We start from the raw sequence: 22,314 nt of genomic DNA on the forward strand, positions 1-22,314 counted from the left end.
TCTCTCAGGGTCACGTCAGGGAAGCCAGCTTCCGGAAAACTAGCGCCCACCGCGTTGCAGAGCCACAGCTCGGGTGGGGCATTCATAGGCTCAACTAATGGTTTGTATTCAGCAGATGCGCCTAAATTAATTGCTTCTTGCCCACACATTGAAGTGGACATGGCTGGGGTAAAGGTACCGTGCCTGGTTGACACTGGTTCAATGGTGTCCACTATTACAGAGAGCTTTTTTATTGAATTCTTTGAGCCCTGGGGCGAAGAGCGTTTGAGAGCTTGCCACTGGCTACAGCTAAAAGCAGCCAATGGTCTCCCTATTCCTTACATCGGCTATTTGGAAGTATCTATTGAACTGTGTGGCAAGTTGGTGCCCCACTGTGGGGTGTTGGTGGTGAGAAACCCTCCAGATAGTGGTTCAGCTTCTGTTCCTGGTGTGTTGGGGATGAACGTCATAAATAAGTGTTACCAAGAGCTATTTGGACAGCATGGTCATGCTTTGTTTAATACGACTCCGGTTGTGGCATCTCCCAAACCCTTGGTTAATGCTTTACAGAAATGTCATGCAGCAGACTCCAAAGCAGCCTAGTAAGGTTAGGGTGCGTGGTGGGAGGGCCTGCCGCATGCCAGGAGGTGTAATGAAGATTGTGCCTACCACCTGCTGTGAGAAATACTCAGGCACTACTGTCTTGTTTGAACCATCGGAATCTGGCTTACCAGCTGGTTTGTTAGCATCCCCTGCGCTAGTTCAGGTTGTCCGGGGCACTGCTTATGTTCCAGTGGTAAATGTGGGCCACACGGATGTGTTGCTTTACCCTCGTACCACTGTGGGAACTTTAAATAGTGTTAGTGTGGTGAGTCTTCCAGCGGGCGTAACTGAAGTCCCATTATTTGTAAATGTGTCTTCCCAAACAGCTGCTGCTCCTGCCGCAGATGGGATCGAGGCAATTGATTTATCATCTTTGCCTGCGGAGGAACAGGGTCGGGTGAGAGCACTTTTGGGTAAATACACTTCGGTGTTTGCCACTAATGATCAGGACCTGGGTTGCACCAACCTGATCAGTCATGACATTCCCCTTCTTGATGACGCTCCCGTTCGGCAGCGTTACCGTCGAATTCCTCCATCAGAGTATGAACTTGTGAAGGACCACATAAATCAGCTTTTGGCAGCAAATGTCATTAGGGAAAGCTCCAGCCCCTATGCATCACCAATTGTGCTTGTGCGCAAAAAGGATGGCAGCAGCAGGCTTTGTGTTGATTATCGTCAACTTAACATCAAGACACGGAAGGATGCTTTTCCACTCCCTCGCATTGAGGAGTCCCTTGATGCTTTGACAGGGGCCCAGTGGTTTTCCACTATGGACTTGGCTAGTGGTTATAATCAGGTTCCTGTCACAGCAAGTGATCGCCATAAAACCGCTTTTTGTACACCTTTCGGGCTTTTTGAGTGGAATCGCATGCCTTTCGGCCTATGCAATGCCCCGAGCACGTTCCAACGCTTAATGCAGCGCATTTTTGGTGACCAGCAATGCCAATCCCTTTTACTGTATTTAGATGACATTGTTGTGTTTTCATCCTCTATACAGCAACATCTTGAGAGGCTGGATGTGGTGTTGGGACGGCTGCAGAAGGAGGCTCTTAAAGCCAAGCTCACTTCTACTCCAGTCCTTGCTTATGCAGATTTTTCCCTCCCTTTCATTTTAGAGGTGGACGCAAGTCACAGTGGGTTGGGCGCAGTTTTGTCACAAGAGCAAGATGGTAAGATAAGACCCATTGCTTTTGCTAGCCGCGGGTTAAGACCTAGCGAGCGAAATATGTCAAATTACAGCTCAATGAAATTGGAGCTGTTGGGCCTGAAATGGGCAATGACAGAAAAATTTAGAGATTACCTTTTGGGCCACAGGTGTATTGTCTATACAGACAACAATCCTCTGAGCCATTTGGACTCGGCCAAGCTTGGAGCAGTAGAGCAGCGCTGGGCAGCCCAGCTTGCTTCCTTTAACTTTGAGTTAAAATACAGGCCTGCTAAGTCCAATCAAAATGCTGATGCTTTGTCTCGCCGGCCTTGGCCGGCTTCCCCGGAAGTGACTTCTTTGGGTTCAGGTACTCTTGTGCCTCAGCCACTACAGCAAGCTGTGAAAAGTGAGCAAATACAGATCTTCCAGTCTTCTGTGACTGTCTTTCCCTCTTTTGACCCTGGTGATCTCCGTGTTCTCCAGCAGGCTGATCCAGCTCTTCAAGAGGTTCTTTCCTTCTGGCAGAGAAAAGAGCGGCCAAACCGTACTGAGCGGCAAGGGCTTTCACAATCTGCTCTTGCATTGCTCAGCCAGTGGGATCGCCTGACTGAGTTGGATGGCCTAATATATCGGCAGGTGTTTCGTTCCGATGGTGGTGGGGCAGTGTACCAACTTCTCCTGCCAAAGGCCCTGATAAAGGACGTACTGACTCAGGTCCATCAGGAACATGGACACCAGGGAGTGGATCGGACTTTAGCGTTGCTACGGTCTCGCTGTTATTGGCCAGGTATGTCACAAGAGGTAGCAGACTGGTGTAAAATCTGCGAGCGGTGCCAGGTTGCCAAAGATAGCCAGCCACCTGCTCGTGGTTTCTTGGGCCATTTGCTTGCATCGAAACCAAATGAAATTCTGGCAATGGATTTTACTTTGTTAGAGCCAACTCCATCTGGGCTAGAGAATGTACTGGTAATGACCGATGTTTTTTCCAAGTATACCTTGGCTGTCCCAACCAGGGATCAGCGCGCTTCCACTGTAGCGCAGGTCCTGGTCACGGAATGGTTTGCAAAATTTGGAGTACCAGCACGCATCCATTCAGACCAGGGCCGCAGCTTTGAAAGCAATTTGATCCAACAGCTTTGCAGTCTATACGGTATCATTAAATCTCGTACCACGCCTTACCATCCAGCTGGTAACGGTCAATGTGAACGTTTTAACAGGACGCTTCACAACCTGTTGAGAACTTTGCCCACGTCCCGGAAACGAAACTGGACTGTTTGTTTGCCCCAGTTGCTTTATGCATATAACACCACTCCTCATCAATCAACTGGTGAGTCACCATTTTTCCTGATATTTGGTCAAGAACCACGTCTTCCAGTTGATTTCTTGTTGGGAAGAGTTCAAAATCCAGTTGCGGGAACTGTTCATGAGTGGGTCAAAGAACATCAGACCCGCCTGCAAATAGCATTTGAGGGTGCTAGAGAAAAACTGAGGACTTCTGCAGGACGCAGAAAAGCTAATCATGATAAAAACATCAGAGAAGCTCCTCTTAAGGAGGGCCAGCTTGTGTTGATCCGAAATCTGGGGAGTAAAGGTCGTCAGAAAACTCAGGATTTGTGGAGTTCAGTGAAACACATAGTTGTTAAAGTCCAAAGAGAGGGTGGGGTAGTGTATTCAGTGGCACCAGTTCATGACCAGACCAGGGTAAGAAGGGTACATCGCTCTTTGCTGAAGGTTTTAATTGGTGCTGATGCACCTATTCCAGGTTCTGTTGAAGTTGCATCTCCTGAACATTATTCCATTTCAGATGGTGAGCTGTCATTTGAGGGTGATTTGTTCTTGAGGCCATGGCCTGAGGAGCAAGTAACATCTGCACCACCTGCTGCTGTGGTTTCTGATGCGGTTCCTAGGGCTTCAGGATCTGCTGTGACTCCTAGCGTGGCCACAAATCAACCTACCTCATTACCAGTTGTACCAGCTGCAGAGTCTGGTCCCAGCGGGGTGTCGGTGCGTAAATCTGTACGATCAACTGCTGGCCAGCATCATAATCTCCATCATCTTCCAAGGCCAGCAGTAAGAGAAACGCCTTCATCCAGTACCATGTCTGCGGTATTTCGACCTTGGTGTTAAGTTGGATCATCGTCGGGACGTCGATGCAGTTTGGGGGGGTGGAATGTGGCAGTATGCCCTGTGGGCCCTGAACGCACCACACAAGTGCCTGACTTTAATTGGTTGTAGCGCTGCCTGCATATAAAGGGCCCTCCCTCACCTGGTAGACAACACGTTCTCCTTCCGGTTCAGACTTCACTGTTGACTGGCGCTATACGACTGACGCGCTTAAGACATTAATTGCTGTTCAAGCCTTCTTCTGGTAAGAAGCTTCTCATACCTTTAATATCTGTAAGTTTAGCTTTAGCTCAGCTTTACTTGTAATATCTAGGTGACTTGTACCAGCTGACTGCTTCTTCTCCCTGCCAGAGGCATAACGCATCAAGCTCAGTGGTAAGCGAAAGCTCATTTTATGTATGCTTCCAGATTCTATTTTTGACATGTATGTTTGATAGACGCTGCTGTTTGTCCTTGGCCGGCTGCTTGCCCGTACTCTGTTGTCCCTGGTTGACGGTCCGTCCGCCTGTGACCTGGTTATTCGTCGTCGGCTGACGGCGGCCTGCCCGTCGCCCTGGTTGTCGGCTTCATACCCGCTGTCCTGGTCGGCGTAAGCTGGCTTTTGACTCTCGTCCAGTGTGGCTGATTCAGGCTGGTTCATGACCAGCTCGTCCTGATCCCTCTGGTGCCGCTCTGGCTGGCGTTTGCTGTGGCGCGGCGGTTCGTCTCAGGACGGACTCCTAACTTGGACTGCTATTGCTTGATTTGTGAGGACTGAACTGTATAACCAAGAAATGTATGTAATTTGAATGTCTTTTGTTGACAGGAACGGCCAGCTCGTGGTGTCGGTGGTGGACTTTCTGGGTGGTGGTATTTTCTTTGGTTTGGTGCACGATTTTCTTTTATTTGGTTTGCTGTGTTTCCTTTGTAGGTCCCTGCCAGCTTCGAGTTGAGCCGTAAATGTCATTTTAATGTGTGAGTGATTTTAAACTAATATATTTCTGACTAGAAAATTGAAATAAATTGATTGGATTGAGTGGAATTGTCTCGTGCCTCATATGTAGCGGGCCTGTGCGCCTTAAAGGTAACTTTATAGTATTATTAAATTAGTTATCTTAAAATTCAAGTTGCCAATCGGGAAAGCATAGGTACCGTCACACAACTCTCACCAGTGTCTGTACCATCTCAATTACCAGTTACTACATCATGTTAATTTATGTTGGAAAGGGTTTATCCATTTGTATTTTGAAGGCAACTTGGATGTTGGCAGTGTTACTGCTCTCAAATAGAAACGACATGGACCTTAGCAAGCTCCGCCCACAACCGACCCACGTGACCGCAAGTCTCACAAACAAAGCCTCGCGGCGCGTTGTTTCTACGTAAACATGATTCGATTAGTGCATCATTTCTACCGGATTTTCACAATATATCAGCTACTACAATGGACAGAGGAACTAACAAGTTCATGTCATCATCTGGGAGGAGGGTACTGGTTTCTCAGTCACAAGCTGGTTGCAAACCTGAGGCCAGCAGGTGTCAGTCAGTTATGGTAGATCTGGAGGAACCAAAGAGCTCTGTAAAGGTAAAAACAAATCTTCTGAAGTTGGGATATAATTAATTTAATTTCACATAATTATCGCGGTAGAAGCCATTTGTTTGTTAAAATTTTATGAAATATATTTGTTCTATTTGATGTTTGTTGTGAATGACGTAAACTCACAAACGAACGAGGTAATTAGTCCAACGTTTAGAAACTACAGCGGCTGTAACGCGCCACAGCAAAGGTAAACAAAGGTAAAATAACCCGAACAGGTGATCAACTACTCTCTCTTTCTTTGTAGTTTAAGCACACCTGTTACCGTGGCAACCGCCGCCTAAAAACATAACATTCAGTCCGTGACGATATCAAGTTTCCAGGCTTGATATTTATTTCTCGATTATTAATCAGCGCTTCCCTGAACACAGCGACGGTTGATCGACTAGCTGTACTTGGTGCTAACGTGGCTAACACGAGTAACAGTTTAGTCCAAAGCCTTTTCTGCTAAAATAAAATTTTTAGTGTATGTCAGATACAGACACATTGCATATTGATCTGTTTAGCTAACGTAAGACTGTGTAGCAGACAGGCTTCAAGGTGTAGAAGTTGTATCAGTTCTGCCATTATGCTGTACTTAGCTAACGGGAAGCTAAGTGTGTTTGTGAGACGCCACGCACGTGACCACGTAGAATGGGCATCAGCCAATGAAAAGCGGCCCCTGTGGTAAGGTCCATTGTGTCGAGTCCAACTTAATCCCTCCAAGATCACAAAATTAGACAGAGCAGCTGTATTTTTTGCAGTTGTCACTATATCTGTCATCCTCATAATGAAAAGGACCTCTGTAGGACGCTCTTCGCTTGTTCAATCTGTTCTACTTCGAAAAAGCCCAGAATATGAATAAAGAATGATGTAAAATTAGCACAATATGTCAGTGACGGAACATATTTTTACAATAAAGCCATTTTTTCCAGATTCTCGTTCATTGCCTGGTTCTGCTGTTTTTCTCATATGTTTCCAGAAATTAATTATTAAAGTTGAATCCAGCGTCTTTCATTAGCCCGTAGGATATTTTTGCCTTGTGCACATTTTAAAAACATATAGTCACAGTTACACACACACACCCATACACGCCCACACACCCACCCCCACATACTGACACCAGTCAGCTTGAAAACATGCAAACTCTCTGACAGGTTACAATATTCATTAGATAACTGTTGCACTCTCCGATTGCTGCCGCTGCTATATAAAGGGCTCCAAACAAAGCCAGTCACATTGCATTAGTCAAAATATTTACTGCCTCACTGCACCTGAAAAAAAAATGTCTCCACTTTTCACCCTATTTCATTACATCAGAGATTCAAAGGTTTTGTAATCCAATTTTTATTGTGGATCTGTTTTTAATATCGTGATCCTTCTTGATTTTTCAAGTTCTATTTGTTGTTAACAAATTAAAAATTAGTCCTACAACCAATATAGACAAGACGTTCTTCATAGTTTTATGTATTATTAGAAATTAATAACATGATGACACAATTGCAAGGCATTTTTAATATATGCATTCTCATTTCATTTCCAAAACCCCATCTGGGAATGATGGAAATAAAAGTTGTTTGTGTGCACATTACATTAGATCACAGTATTGTTTAGGACAAACTTAATTATATGAAGATACAGCCACTGTGTTGTTTATTTCCTTTATTAAATTATAATATTCCTACTTATCTAAAATTTTATAGTAGAAAATAACACACATATGCAAAAGAGCAGTCTATGACACATAGAAGACACCTTCTTTTGTTTAAGCATCTTATGTGACGCTTCCTTTGGTAAAACAGTCTTATTTTCACCACAAACCTGGAAGAAAAAAAAAATTCAGACTCCCAATGCTGCATGCCCACATGACATTTAGGAAAATTTTTTTTACTTTAACAGTGTTTTTTACAGTCTACTTAAAATGTATTTTTAAAAGAAACATGTCCAGAAGTGCAATGAATGCTACAGAACATATCATTTAAAAGTCAAAAGATTACACTATTGACTTGATGTATGAATAATCTCAAATGCAGTGGATTAAAATTATGTTTCTGAATCTGCTGTTTAAACATTGAAGACTTGTAGAAATAAAGTGCACTTTGAATGGGAAAAGGTTTACAGAGAAATTTCTGCTATGTATAAAAAGAATAACACAAAGGGTCCTACACCAGTTGAAATTATTAATAGCAAGGACATCCGTAAGTCACTACTGGCATCATAAGTACAAGCAAAATTACAATTTCCTCTGCACATATTTGACATTTGCACAGACATCTTCAACACTTTTAAATCACTGCCTGCCTGGACTCGCTAGTTATGGTGTTTCAGAAAACTTCAGCTAAAGTGAAATTCTCTGAGAGTTTTGTGTCTTAAGTAAAGATGTCTTAAGTAAAGAAGCACTAAACATGTATGTAACATGTTTAGTGCTTTTCACACAAAGCCTGTTTCAGCACAACAGTGTAAAACATTTAGGGTTCTGGGAAAGCTGTTTCTTGAAAGATGTCTAAGCAGTTCACTGTGATGAGCACACCGGTCAGATGCCTCCACTGCCTGGTGACAGGGTTTTTCATTTTATCCAGGGCCAGGTGAAGCTCCTGGATCATCTCCCTGTAGCTGTCTCCATAACGAAGGCTCCAGGAGTACAGGAAGTCATAGGCAGGCTTCCACATGGACTGTCAAAGAGCACGATTTAAGAGTTAAAAAATGATCAGAAGTGTTAAATGTTAAAAATTATCAAAGATGTTTTGAAGTAAAAGAAACAGCCATCCTAATGCAAGAATGAGGCAATCATGAAACAGAAAAAATGTCAGACTATCTGTAAAATAAAAAAATATAAAAAATAAGTAAGCTGAGGCAAAACTGGATCCTGAAACCAGACAATAACCTAAAACCATGAAAATAAATCCACCAAGCACTGGCTGAGAATTAAAAAAAAAAGGAAGGTCCTCCAATAGCTAAATCAAAGTCCAGAGATGTACCTTGGTATAATAAGTTGTAGAAACCTGAATTCAATTAATGAAACAAATTAACTTCTCATGTTTTAGTTTATTGAGATGTACAGTACACGTAGGTGACACACGATAAATCCAGGAAAGAATAATGCTCATTTACTGACTGTTAAACTGACCTGCTGACTGACTTCATCGTCCTTCCCTCGGTGTGGAGCTTCATAAGCAGCTATCTGAGCGCTGGTTAGTTTTCCCATCTTCTCTGCAAGCTCCCGCCATCGAATTCCCAGCTCCACAGCTGTCGACAGAATGACTGTATTCTGAATGAGCTGAGCCACTACATTCACATTGTTCATCTTCAGTAGCCCCTTGATGATGAAAAAAAAACCACAATATTTTTACAAGTGCACAGAAAGGATTTACCAACACAGCGTGGACAGACATGAGTTTGATACATTTGACTGAAAGCTCTTTTTATGCACGTACCACTATTAGTTCATGCAGGAACTTTTTCCTTGACTTCTCACTGTGGCAGTCCTCCTTCAGCTGTTCCAGAACACAAGCCACCTTGTCAGCGTCATTTTCTGCATATCTTCTCTTAATTGTTTCCAGAGGCTCGTTTTTGTACTCTAAAGCATCTGCGAAACCTCTCCACCTTGTGATGTGCTGTGTGACCAATGTCTGGATGGCAGAATACATGTACGTGAGCTTCCTGAAGGGCAGTGTCATGTTGTTCAAAAGAACTGCTGTGGTGACTTGAGCATCACTGAAGTCCATGACCTGGTCCACTGCTATGAGTTTGATGTTTCTGCAGTGGACCAAGCCAATTCTGCCTCTGAGGGATCCGATGTACCACTCTTTCACCTTCAAATTACCGACTGACCGGACAGTCTCTCTAGACAGCAGAGCCACGGTATCACCCTTAAAATACTCCAGGAGATATTCTACGTGTGGCTGACGTAAAACTGTCTTTAGGGCTACCCCATACCACTGCAGAGTCAGTGGCATGTCTTTGAATTTGGGTAAATCTGAGTCACTTTCCTCTGGAATGGAAAATGTTTTTGGAATATCAGTCTTTCTTTTCACATTCTTTGGTTGTCTCTTCTCTGACCTGATGGGTGGTGCAGGAGGGGAAGAAACCTGAAAGTCAGCTGATGTTGATGACAAGTTTGATTCTATCACTTGTATGTCTAACTGAAAAGGAGTCATCTCTGCTTTCCTAGGGCAAGATATTGATACTGGTAGATGCAAAACTGTCCCAATCTTGAGCTGACTTTGCCTGACTCTTTTCTCTTTGTCCTCAGAGTTTATTCCAAAGTTTGAGCCCTTAACATCCACCCCTACAGTAAAGTCCTTCAACATATCTGGTATGAATGAGTGTTTCCCCCAAAGTTGCAGCACAAGTGGGGGCACGTTTTTATTACCTTTGCATACATCTGAGAAAGGAAGCTTAGGTGGAACATCTTCATGGCTGCAGACGACTATTACAACCTTAAATGATGGATGGATGAACCTTGGGCCATAGACCGCAACTGTGATTTGTCGACTAAGGTAATCCCAAACTGATGTGGTGGGTGGCTGGAGAGCAGAGGCCTCTGCCACTGCTATCACAAAAAAATGTGTCTTCAGATCCTGGAGTTTCATCCGAATCAAGTTATTGTCGACGTAACAGTCGTTCATTTTGGTGTATGGGCCCTGTCGTTTGTTAGACACCATTCCAAACACAGTGGTCATCACCTGACTTTCAGGGTTGTCCTTTACCTCCCCTGAGAGTTTCATCTCCAAGGACAAGCACTCCTTTGTGTTGATGTTACTAAGAAGCACCTCGAGAAGTGGGCTCATGGTTGTTATGAAGTTATTGTTGAGGCCAGGAGGAGGGTAAAGCATAGCTTTCAGGGTCACTTCCTGAACTTCTCCAGGCAAAACGTGCCCTTGTGGGACATGAATGCTAATTTTGGATTCAGGTAATTGTACTGAGCCTCCGCTGTGGTTGATCTTACTAATAACCTGAAAATGTGTGGCCTGGGTCTGGGCCCACCCAGGGCTCTGGCTCATCACATTTAAGTCCAGGCAGGAGCGGGTCAGCTGCCGGTGGCTCAGCCAGGCCATCTTATAGGCCTCTCTGTCATTCTTCAGCCACTCAAAGTCTGGGCTTAGCACAGGCCCAGGTGGTGTGGAGTTGTTCCTAAATTTTGGCTCCTTTTTCTCCAGATCACTGAGAATGTCTGAAGCACTCCTCCATCTCCCAGACTGGTTGCTGGTTTTGTGTCTGTTCACACTAAAGTTCCCAATGCTGCCTTCATCAGAAGATATGCTTGTGCCATCATCATTACCATCATCTGGATGTGCTGTTCCTCCTGTTTTTACTTCTGACCCATTGGAAGTTGGTTTACATGTGCCACTGTGAACAATATCGTCAAGGAATGGATTGGATCCCAATAGATTTTTCCAAAAAGGGTTTTTGGTTTGAGAGGACACCAATTTTTCTGGATGTGAAATCTGCCAATCTGATGTTCTTCCCGGTACAAAGCCACCTTTAAGACAGGAGAGCTTGGTCAGTACGTCTTTTAAAATATTGAAACATCTTTGATAATTTTTGTCTAGATATTTACCATTCAAGTTATTACTGGATGATGTATCATCACTGAGATCAATTAATGTGCCCTCAGATCTACTCCTCATGATACTTCCAACCCGACGAAATGACATATTCCTTTCAGCTGCCATGTTGTCATCTGTAAACAGGAGAACTACATAAACTTAATGTTTGTCCTCAGATACAGTTAGTCTGGCAAGACACAAGTGTATGTTTCCTATGTGGAATCACAAAATTTGAGAAAACAAACAAAAAAAAACAAGAGAGCTTTCAGGCTTTAGAATATTTTTCTGAAAGATTTTTATTAGTTTGTTTCTTGGAGGTCAGTGTGCTACTCTATGCTAAAGAGAAAACCCTGGTGACTCTAGTATTTCTCCAGCAGTTCTCTAAAAGAACTTCCAACACTGAGAAAATGACTTTAAAATCCTAAGCAATAGGTGGTATATTTTACAAAAGGGAAAATTGTCTTATTTGACAGAGAAAATTACCTTATTTGTTTTCCCACATTTCTTTTAGTTATGCAGTACAACTGACTTGATTCATCTCTATTTCCTTCATCTTCATACTTTCAAAAACTCTGGTTTCCTTGTATTTTTTCAATGTAATCTTTATCAATATTTCCTCAAGCTTTCTACAGGTTTTTCAGAATATTTTCTTTGCGATGTTGGTGCTTTTAAACACATTTTTAATTCAGCAAAAACAATGATCAGAACAAAAATTTATTTGGATTGTTTAAGGTATCTTAGTCTAATTTATGAATAATCCATTCACTGAAAAGGTTTCTCCAATCAATTCATAACAGACAACATGAGGTTTTAAGGAACTCTGTTACCAGCAAATTTAAACAGTGAACTGTTTTTATTCTCTCTTACATTCATCATACATTTCAATTCTTGTTGGACCGGTTCACATTGGTTTTTCCTGTATGGAGTGACGACAAAAAGAATATTCAAATTAACCTCGGCTGTCAAACCCGTTGATTCAAGTAAGATAATATCAACAATAATAATCAATTGAAAATCAGTTGGGCTTGCATACCAGCTACTTGCTTGTCTATAGGTTTCAAAATATTTTCTTTCTGACTAAAGTTATTGTTGATGGTCCTCTCTGTTTGTCTAGTAAGTGTTTCAAACCCTAGAATAAAGCCTTAGCTCTTCACCGTGTCACTCGCTTGTGTAAAATGACAGCCTTTTGAACACTTGGCATAGTGAGTCAGTCATTAATTATGTGTTTTCTTACATCGATGAACAAAAACAGGTCGGTCTTGTTGAGCAGAGGACACGGAGGCTGCTTCTCACTGAGTCTTCCGAACAGTCTGTTCACGTTTCTTCTTAAATAAATAATCCAATGAATATGACCATAAACATATTTTCCTTGCTGCGTTATATGACAAAATAAAGTTAGAACAAGATCAGGGTTACTGTACATTCCAATTGGGAAGAAACACTAAATGTCACTGTAAAGTCTGAGCAGGTGAACAACCCACTGAGTAGTTACAGATTAATAAAGCCTGCCATTAAAACCCACGCTTCCTATTATTCAACTCCAAAGAAACATCGCATTTACTTGGAATAAAAAAACAAAACAAACAAAAGCTGAATCTTACCGCCAACAGCAGATGTTTATTCGCTTAAAGAGACCTGTCTCCACTCATTAACGCTGAGCTTCAAAGATCACCAACCCCTCCTCGGCTCTGTTTGCTCTCCCACGCAGAGAGCATTTTGGGACTGGAAGTTTAAATAATTACAGCCACGCACGCGGAGGAGTGACTTTCCGCGCGCGGTAACTACACTACCCAGAGTGCAACACCGTGTTTACGTCCATGAACACCTGAAACTGTGTGTCCCCTTCAGTTTCGACAAGAGCGAGAGATTGGTGATAAGCATGTAAACCGAACATTGTTCTCTGGCAGGTCCCACAGACATTTAGCCTACACACACTGGGTTAGTTTTCTGCTGTTTGAAGTAAATTATCCAAGCGTACAAACTACTGTCCGCTTGGCTTTAGCTATTAAGTTATTGTTAGAATTGAACACATTTCCATCTCCCTTTATCACAGCTAGAATCAGTTTCAGTAACAAAACAGATATATTTAATCTCACTACAGGGTTTAGTATACTCTGTGCTACATTGATTGTAAACAGTGCTTGGTCTTTATAAGACTAAAAAAATCATCAAATATCCAGGTTTCAGTTGTTTGTATTGTCTAGAACTGAAAGCCTTGTTCAGCTATAAGCAGTTCTTAAGGGATGCAGCTAAGTATTTCTAAGTAGATTATCTCCTTTCAAGTTATTACTCCGCTGTCCGAAGAAAACTGTTTTTTGTCTAAGTCCTGTGATACTGAAAAAAAAAAACTTTTCTAACTTATTTCTTTTCTTGCTGCATGTTAATCAGTGCTGCTATTTGTACAGTGTTCTCTAAAAACTAGGATAAACCACAATAGTATTGTTGTGAGTTATTATTTTTTCATTCGCATAGGTATATTTGTTTATTCACAAACGTATAATATTTTGTGGTTTTTATTTTACTCTCAGGGATGTTTGCATGACCTCGTAATCTCTCATGGAAGTAAAGAATGTTAGTTACGCATAGTAACCACTTGATGGCGCCATTTCACTGTTCTTCCAGTGCAAAACTCTTGAGGCGCGATTGCATTTGGTTTACAAACTTTTCTGCATCTTTTATTAAGCCAAGCATTTGTAACTGAAAATGTTGGTGTACAGGACTGAAGGCTATTTTTTTTTCTTTTTATATTTCCCCCCTGAAGGCTTATCAAATGTGCTAATTTATATCAGAAGAAGAACACAAGCTGTGCTGCTGTATGACCAACAATACTTGACATGCTGCTGTCTGTTAGTGGCACTCTGAGAGGCGTGGTTAACCTACCTGCTGAGTTTAATGTGTGTGGTTGGTACCATGAATAACCTTTGCTCAGAAATTTTGCATAGCTTAGGTTTTTATTTTTACTTTCATTTTGACCCGGTTTCCTTTCACATAAGTGACATTTTTTATTATCTTGGTTAACTTGGTTAGAATTTTGAAGGCTATATATGTAAAAAAAAAAAAAAAAGATTTAATTTGTCTCTGGTTGAAGTGTTTTATTATTATTATTATTATTATTATTATTATTATTATTATTATTATTATTATTATTATGTATACATTTGAAGCTGAAGTGACCTAATATTTGTTTTACTGAGTCATTAAATAATGTTAAATCCAGGAGCCTTTCACTCTGAGGTTATATTCCACTCTCGGCTGTCATGTAAATTAATTTTAAACTGTACAACATCCTGTACAAACACAGCCTTGGCAGTCTTGCTGAATTTACCGTTAATTATTTGGACTAACCTCTGGAACGTATCCAACTGCCTTTCCCAGGAGACTCGCTGGCTTGATGACAGTGTGGTTGGCAGTTCAAACCACAAAATTGGCCCCAGATGCATCCTTGGAGAGAGGTGTGCAAGAACTCCACGGGGATTAAAAAAGGTGCACCGTATCATAAGATTCAGCTGAAGCTTTATTCGACAGTATACATCATTAAAATCACTAATGCTTTCATCCAGTTTGGCTTTATAACCATCCTGTTTTCCAAGAGACTGAATCAAAGCTGTGAGGTAGTTCTTGTGGTCTCCCCATCCCCACTTGGCTGTTTTCCTTCCTTTTCCTTTTCCTGGCACTCGGGCACTTCCTGAGGCCATCTTAATTTAAATCAGGCCTGTGGTTGGACGTTCCTCTGAGGACTAACTGACACCACAACATTCTGGGAAGGTGATAATAACGCAACAACACAGCGCAGCAAACACAACATGCGAGGTAAATGAGTCTTCAGATTAAATCTGTTAATTTTCCTTGTGTATGTGTGTGTTGTTTTTTTATTTAAACAGCTTTTAGTTTGATTTGTTTTTGTTTTCTTTCCTTTTTTTTTACTTTTAAAGGGAAACTTTTTTAAATGAATAGGAAAAATCAAATAAAAGCTATTCGAGTAAGGGAGGAAAATAAGTTTTTTTGTCGTATTTGGATGAAAATAAACAATTTTGTTTCATCATCTGAATTTTTCTTTTGCATTTAAAAACTGCTTTACAGATTTTTAAAATTAACTTTTATCAGGCTCTTGAGGATACAGGTGGAAGGTAGTTTTATATGGTGCCATATTAGCATATCTCTATAAAAAAAAAAACCCTCAGACATATAATTAGTCAAAAATTAACTTCTTTGATTTGAATCTTAGAATCACTCTCTTTCTCTAAAGAGATCCAGACCAAAACCGTTGTGCTTGTTTTTTTTGTAAACTTGTGCATCACAGTACAAGACTTACAAAGAAAAATCTGAAGAAATGTATACAAATTTAAAGCATTCTATTTTTCAGTTTTATTTGTGATGTTGCTGATAAGAAGAAATACTGAGTACTATCTGGTAATATTACGTTTACTGTCTTTCATTGCTAAATTATTAAGTATTTCGAAGTATTTTGAGAGACAAAGGTAAATATAGAAGCAGTCTGAATAACTGTCCTAAAAGAACCAGACAGATTAATTTAAATTACAGATTTTTAGCAGTTAAAAGATCTGGATTGTCCCACCAAATTTAGGGGCGGACCAAGGTTGGACTGTTACCTACTTTTGCATTAATTGTCCGTCACTGAGTCATGCTACAGTAGGCTTCACTTTATTAAAGCAAATCTTATTGTGGCGGCTCAAAATTGGCATTAGTTTTTCTTTTTTTGTTGTTAATTACGGCAAAGAGTAAACACCCAGCAGCAGTGACAAATAGCTTCACAGCAGGATCGGTTGTCCCTGTAGCTATCAACGAGGACTTCACAAAATTATTGCAATTGTTTTATTGTCATTTGTGGCCTTTTTTCCCGTAAAAACATCAATAGGGTTAGAAATGTATACAACCGTGCAACTTTGAATGATAAATTTGAACAAGATTAGCATATTATTGTGAATTATTTAATGTGTGAGAAGTAGATAATTTAGTTTTGCCTTAACGGTGGATCGATAATCAAAGTTAGAAAAAGAGCAGGGAACATATTTCACATTTCATGCCTGTTTTAAAACCTTGACATGTGTGACAACCAGCCACAGTGCCAATACAGACCAACTGCTGCTTAGAATAGGGCTTCAGCTTGAAATGTATTTAAATCAAAACTATTTCTTTCAACTAAGATTCTCTCAGCCTGTATTGAAAAACGTTGATCAAAAGTTAGTGTTAGTACGGGTTATTCCTGCATCATATATGACGCAGGAGTTTTACAAAATGCTTCCTCTCTTCAAAGTTTGTCTGTTGCGTTTCACACAGTGATCAATGCATGACAGACAGACTGACAGTTTAGACAACGCTAGATGGCGCTGCAAATGTGTTGGTGGGAAGCCGAAGAAAGCAGAAGTTTGAAGGATGCTGACACTATTTTACTCTTCACTGTAAGACTAAAGATTCAAAAACAATATTTGACGAAATAAGTAAAAGAAAAAAAACAAAGAAACAAAAAAAAAAACATAATTGTTTACAAGATTATACTTCACTGCAGATATTTTATGTTTTTACAGTTTATAGGGGGGATGTTGCGTCCCGTAAACATCCGCGTTGTGGATTCGATTAAATCCAGGAACAACAAAACCATTGAATTTAAACAGGAGACATCTCTTCTAAAGGTTATGATAGAAAATAGAAATCATGCTAAATAAAAAGGAAAGTTCTGAACACACACACACACACCTCTAATTTTGCATTGTACATAAACCAGAGTATAATACAGCATAAGGTCAAAATAATCAAATTGGCTAAATGCATCCTATACATTTATCAAGAGACCGCTACGCTCTCTAAAAAGATGGTGGATTTACGCTGAATTTCGTAGAGTTCATTGTAGCTTTGGGTTAATAACAAGTAAGACAAAAGAACACTGTTTTAGTAAATTCTTCATGTGAGATTTTTTAGAGATACAGGCTGTGTTAAATGATTTAAATATTTACTCATTAAAAACTAAAACCTTCTCCATAGTTGCTGGCAGCTGATCGTGATTAGCAAAATTGAATGCTTTTTTTTTTTTTTTTTTTTTAATCTGGTGAGCGCTTGAAAAAACATGTTCCAGAAAAAAAAAAGGAAAATGTAACAAAGAGAGCAATTATAATAATAGCAAAATGCAAGATTAGATAAAGATTTTTGATTTAAAGTTGCAAAACCTTGATTTTCGCTTTGATGGCAGTGATTAAGTGTGTTTTTATAGTGAGCCATTAAAAGTTTAAAACCGCTGAATTTCTGTCTAATTCAAATAATTACACAGAAAATCATTTTCTGTCCAATTAAATTTTGAATAGATGCCAAGTATTTACTTCCTCTTCAGAAGTCAAATAATTGTTTTTCGCTGCAGAACTTTTCCTGCTTTGGTTTGAGCAAAACAAAGACAGCTAAAGCAACCAGTTGAACGTCACAAAATCCGATACATGCAATATTTCAACATTAATATTTGCACATTCAAAATGATAAATCGTCATTTCAGAGTCCTTTTAGAATAAATTGATTTTATCGACTCAACAATGAGAAAAAGAAAACTGAGTCGATAAAGTTGCTTCTGAATTCATACTGACTTTATTGAGTGGCTCCCATAAAAAGCCATTCTCAGTGAGAGAAAGAGAGCGAGAGAAAAAGAGGAAAATCATCATTGTGAAATAAAAAAAAAATCACTTTACAACATGCTTACTTAAATTAAACGAGCGGGTAAACAGTAAATGATTTTCAAACCATACAAATAAATTCAAAGTGCGCCTAATGAGAGATCCCCTAAATACAAGGAAAACAAACAAAAGACAAATAAGGAAAAACCGTGGTTAAATATTTCCCCACAAATACATTTCATACCAGGTCAAAAAAAAAAAAAAGAAAAAGAAAAAAAAATCCAAGTACATATCCGTATATATTTTTTTCAAATATTTACTAGAGTCCATATACAACTAGAAATACCTATACAAAAATCGTCTCCTGGACAAATACGTTGCTCACCTTTACATTTGGGCTGTAATTATTCTAACCTACATTTATGTACAGAACATTTCTGCAGCAGAGTAAAGTGTAAGTTACCGCTTGCTGGCCTAGAAAACTTAGCGCACTAATCTGCAGGCTGTTGAGTGAACGTGTTAAACAGAGAAAATTTTCATAATTTCACAATTCTACACAAAATCTGAATATATTTGTTCCAACCGAGCAGTGGCAAAGAAAACAAAAACACACACACACACACACATTTTTGCTCGATATTAAAGTGCCAGTGTTTGGGTTTTTTTAGGACAGTTTTGACAGCAGGAGCGCAACTTTTCCAAGGCCTCCATATTTCAAAGCGGTTTTTTTCATGTCATACTGAGAAATAAAAGAGATTAGTTTCACTTTCACGCCTGAAGTCACTAATTTTGACGTTTTTGATGGCACAGCTGAAATGACGCAGTTTGCAGACTTAAACACTTAATTGACAACAGTCAGGATGGAGCTGATCGCATACACTGAAGTATGTCCACTCGTTTGACTTTTTTTTTTCTTCTTCTTCTTCAATTTTATTTTACCTAACATGATGCAGTTTTAGAGGCCATTCATGCCCACTCCCTGGGTGGATTCAGGTGGGTGCAACAAGTCGGGGGAATGGCACGGAGGGCTCCCCGGCGCGCTGTGCTCGCTATCGGTGTCGCTGCCCCTCTTCCCCCCGCTGCCCCCGGAGCCGGAGCCAGCGGACCCCCCGGCGCTATGAGTTTTTACGTGCTTGCTCAGGTGGTCGCTGCGCATGAACCTCTTGTTGCACACCGGACACGCAAAGCGCTTCTCGCCCGTGTGCGTGCGCAAGTGCCTCTGAAGCTCGTCGGAGCGCGTAAACCTCTTCCCGCAGAACAGCCAGTTGCACACGAACGGCCTCTCGCCGGTGTGCCACCGCAGGTGTGCCTTCAGGTGCGACGTTTTGCCGTACACCTTCCCACAGCCAGGGATGTGACAGCTGTGTAGGCCTTTCCGCCGCAGGCTGGCGCCCGCCGGCCCCAGTCTCTCCGCCTCTTGACAGTTCGGACAGTCGCAGGTGGCTCTGCCCGAGTACCGTCGAGCGGAGGACCTGGGGGAGCCAGCTAATGCTGTGGGGGGACCCCCGGAGAGCATAGTCCCACCTGCTCCAGTTAGCGGCGAGGGGCTCGTGTCCGGATAAGAGGGTAATACCGGCTTGAAACCGTCCATCAGGTGTTGGCCGGTTGTCAACAGGTGTGGAGAGGGGCTCGTGCTGAAAGCAGAGTGACTTAAACTGGAGTAGTCAGAATTATATCCTCCGAGGGGAGAGTGTAAGGAGGTCTGCAGTCCACCGGAGTGCAAGGACGATTGTAGTGCTGCTCCATTCGGGTTCTGAACGTCAATCCACCCCGCTGCTCCCACGTCCCACCAGGCAGAAGCACCGGTGGTGCCGACCTCTCCCGCCGGAATCCCGGGGTGAGATGACTTGAACCAGGACTCGTACGGGTGCGCAACGCTCATCCTCGGATAAATGCCTTGCAAGCTGTCCACCGAAGTGTGCACCTTGGAGATGAAGACCGGCTGATGGCTGGACTCTTGAGAGTTGCTCGAGGCTTGGAAAACGGAGTAATCGTTTCCGAAATGGGAGCCGGACGATGTCCCAGACGTGAGAGAGAAGGCACTGGAACCGCTGGAGCCGTTGTTGCCGAAAGAGTCCGAGGCAATGCCAGATCCGTTCCGGGACACCCCGAAGCTGGACAGGCCGGAGCCGAGGCTGCAGCTGCTGGCGGCGGCTCTCTTCCACGGGTGGAAACCCTTCCCAAAAGACGAGGAATTATCCGATATAGCAGACGGTGAAGGGCTCGGACTCCCTATTTTGTTGCATGTTGCAGCCAACATGGCTAAAGGAGTCGATCCTAACCTCGGCTCCTCCTAAAAGCGCACACACACACAAAGATAAATCTAAGTCACACTGTGCAAAGTTTAAAACTTCAGCAGGTTAAACGCAGATGCTTATGGCAATATTTCAGAAAAGGACTGCTCACAATGTTTGAAATGCTTTTTAATATTTGGCAGCAGTTTGCTTAAAGTTCTAGTCTAAGATTCTCATCACTTCCTACCTGATCGAGAACAACGTCAAAGTGCAGACAAATTCCAACCTGAACACGAGCGAAACCATGCGTGTTTTTTGTTTAGCTCTATAAAGCGAACTTCCACGAACTTGCTGCTGAAAGTATAACCACCGCACTGGCTCTGCTGCAGTAAGTTTAATCCCCCTCCAAACGGCAGGACAATGACAAGAACTAATTAAAAGCAGAAAGAAAGTCCCTTTTTTCGACTCACCCCTAGAAGTGAAGTTGCCATCACACAAAAACACTGCCCTCCTCAGAGGATCTTTTTATATTTATGAATCAGGAGCGCTGCTTTTTTTCCCCCCCTTCTTCTTCTACTTTTTTTTTTTTTTTTTAGAGGTGTGCAATACAATGATGCGTTCCGCCCATTCTTCCACAATTGTAGGCTCCTCTCTGGCTTTGAAGTGGCGCTGTGTGACACGGGCGACCAATCAGCTGCCCCCTTCCCCGCCGCACTGCCACATACTAACCGTGAGGTCATCGATAGAAGAGCCCCCTCCCTCCCCTTACCCAGACAGCTCTCCACCCTCCAACCCACCCCCGCCATAATAAAAGACAGCGGAAGGAAGGTAAAGTTAAATGAGAGTGAATTAGGAAGGAGGAATTAAGGGAGGGGGAACCGCACTTATTGAAAATTTACAGAACAGATCTCATAACATAAATTTGAAAAAGAAGGAGGAGTGATCATGATATGGGGTCAATCAAACATGCCTGCGGAGTTAGGCAACAGGCCCTACTGAAGCCATACTGAAGCCAGCATGCAAAAAAAAGTGACAGTTTACACAATAAAAATTAACTCTGTGTTACATTTGATTTTAGCCATTAAAAAGACATTAAATCACACATTTTGTAATGTTCAATAACTTAATTTGTAACATTTCTGAAAAACATAGAAAGATGTCATTTGGAATTATTTTTTCTTTCCTTTAGTCTGACTTAGAGGAATAACAGGAATATTTAAACCAGTGGAATTACATGATAACTGTCAACATGAGCTTAGAAACTACACTTCAAAAAATTAATTTTGGAATGTATACAATTTTAGTCATTAATGTAATTACACTGTTAACCAAAAATAATAATTCGTAAAGTTAATATTCAGTATTGGTTCAATTCTAACAAGATGAAGCACTTTATTTTGGTGACAAATATATTAAACAAATATTTTCATACTATTATAACTGAAGATGTTGGATTATTCAGTTCAGTAAGTCCAGTCAGAAGGTAGTAAAATGATGATGTCTTTCTATTTTTTGCACAATGAATGAATATATTATATTATTGTAGTAAAAATTACAAACTTTCATAAGGTTTGTGATTCAGAGAACTTTGGTGTTGGAGTAACAATTTAGATTTGTTTTCCAGCTTTAACTAGTTTAGTGACAGCGATTATGTTAAAGTCAGACATGTAAACTAAACATGTTGAGGCAGTTTTTTGTCAATGACATCTAAGTTGCAGTTTTCATACGTATAGATTAGATGCTACTTTTACAAAGCAGGTTCTAAAAGTGCTGTTTCAAAGGCATTTCATTCATTAAGTTTAATGACAGTGTTAATACTAAAGCCAAACCTGCTAGTGACATCAGTAACCTGGAGGCAGTTCTTGCTTTTGAACATTACATCTAGAACTGTGCTTTCCATGAAAAACGGTGTTATATTCTGATTTCTTGAAATAGAAGTTTTAGAAGTTGTTTACATTTTGGAAACATTTTATTGCTTTAACTATTTTAGTGACAGTGCTAAGGCTAAAATTAAACTTCCTAACAAGCTAAACTTCATAGACATGATCCAATCCTTGTTACTCAGCAGGACATCTTAGTTCTGGTGGTCAGGAATAAGATCTACATGCTTTCATAGTCTAGATTTATTTGCTCTCTTTTACAATTTCTGTAACATTTTATGCAATAATAACAACCAAGTTCTTATGTTTGTTCAGTTGTAATGGGAAACGAACCAGATGATCGAAATTACCACAGTAACTCCTTAAATGTTACCCAATTAAGCTTAGTGTCTCTTTACTGTTAAACTGATATAATTTACACTCAGAGATATTAATTAAACTTTTCAAATTTTCATTCTTTTATTTTATTTCTTTTAATCACTACAGAAAATATAGTGGAAAGTTTCTATTTTGAAATTAAGATCATCCTCAGAAGAAAGTTGTAGATTCTCCCTTTTCACCAATAGAAGGTTGTAAGGAAAGCTGTTGTTTGCTTCAAGTCTAAAGTTGTTTTGGACCTTTTACTCTATTCT

The 22,314-nt window shown here is 40.9% G+C and overlaps 2 protein-coding genes across 6 annotated transcripts; both read right to left on the reverse strand.

Moving 5' to 3' along the window:
- Positions 1 to 6,900: 6,900 nt before the first annotated feature.
- Positions 6,901 to 12,687, reverse strand: macc1 (MET transcriptional regulator MACC1). 4 transcript variants are annotated; one of them, XM_032559130.1, is made up of 6 exons: positions 12,556 to 12,671; positions 12,189 to 12,276; positions 10,966 to 11,088; positions 8,840 to 10,887; positions 8,533 to 8,721; positions 6,901 to 8,077 (listed from the first exon to the last, which is right to left on the reverse strand). In XM_032559130.1, the coding sequence occupies exons 3-6, from the start codon at positions 11,078 to 11,080 to the stop codon at positions 7,874 to 7,876; spliced, it is 2,556 nt and encodes an 851-aa protein (XP_032415021.1). In that variant the 5' UTR covers positions 11,081 to 11,088; positions 12,189 to 12,276; positions 12,556 to 12,671; the 3' UTR covers positions 6,901 to 7,873. The 4 variants fall into 4 exon arrangements, with proteins under 4 accessions (XP_032415021.1, XP_032415020.1, XP_032415018.1 ...); XM_032559129.1 differs by having other exon boundaries at positions 12,189 to 12,326; XM_032559127.1 differs by lacking the exon at positions 12,189 to 12,276 and having other exon boundaries at positions 12,556 to 12,687.
- A 5,200-nt stretch (positions 12,688 to 17,887) lies between these two features.
- Positions 17,888 to 20,875, reverse strand: sp8b (sp8 transcription factor b). 2 transcript variants are annotated; one of them, XM_032559537.1, is made up of 2 exons: positions 20,273 to 20,875; positions 17,888 to 19,861 (listed from the first exon to the last, which is right to left on the reverse strand). In XM_032559537.1, the coding sequence occupies exons 1-2, from the start codon at positions 20,291 to 20,293 to the stop codon at positions 18,524 to 18,526; spliced, it is 1,359 nt and encodes a 452-aa protein (XP_032415428.1). In that variant the 5' UTR covers positions 20,294 to 20,875; the 3' UTR covers positions 17,888 to 18,523. The 2 variants fall into 2 exon arrangements, with proteins under 2 accessions (XP_032415428.1, XP_032415429.1); XM_032559538.1 differs by having other exon boundaries at positions 20,050 to 20,370.
- Positions 20,876 to 22,314: the final 1,439 nt, after the last annotated feature.

The sequence above is a fragment of the Xiphophorus hellerii genome, chromosome 3, assembly GCF_003331165.1.
Source record: "Xiphophorus hellerii strain 12219 chromosome 3, Xiphophorus_hellerii-4.1, whole genome shotgun sequence".
Lineage (NCBI taxonomy): Eukaryota > Metazoa > Chordata > Actinopteri > Cyprinodontiformes > Poeciliidae > Xiphophorus > Xiphophorus hellerii.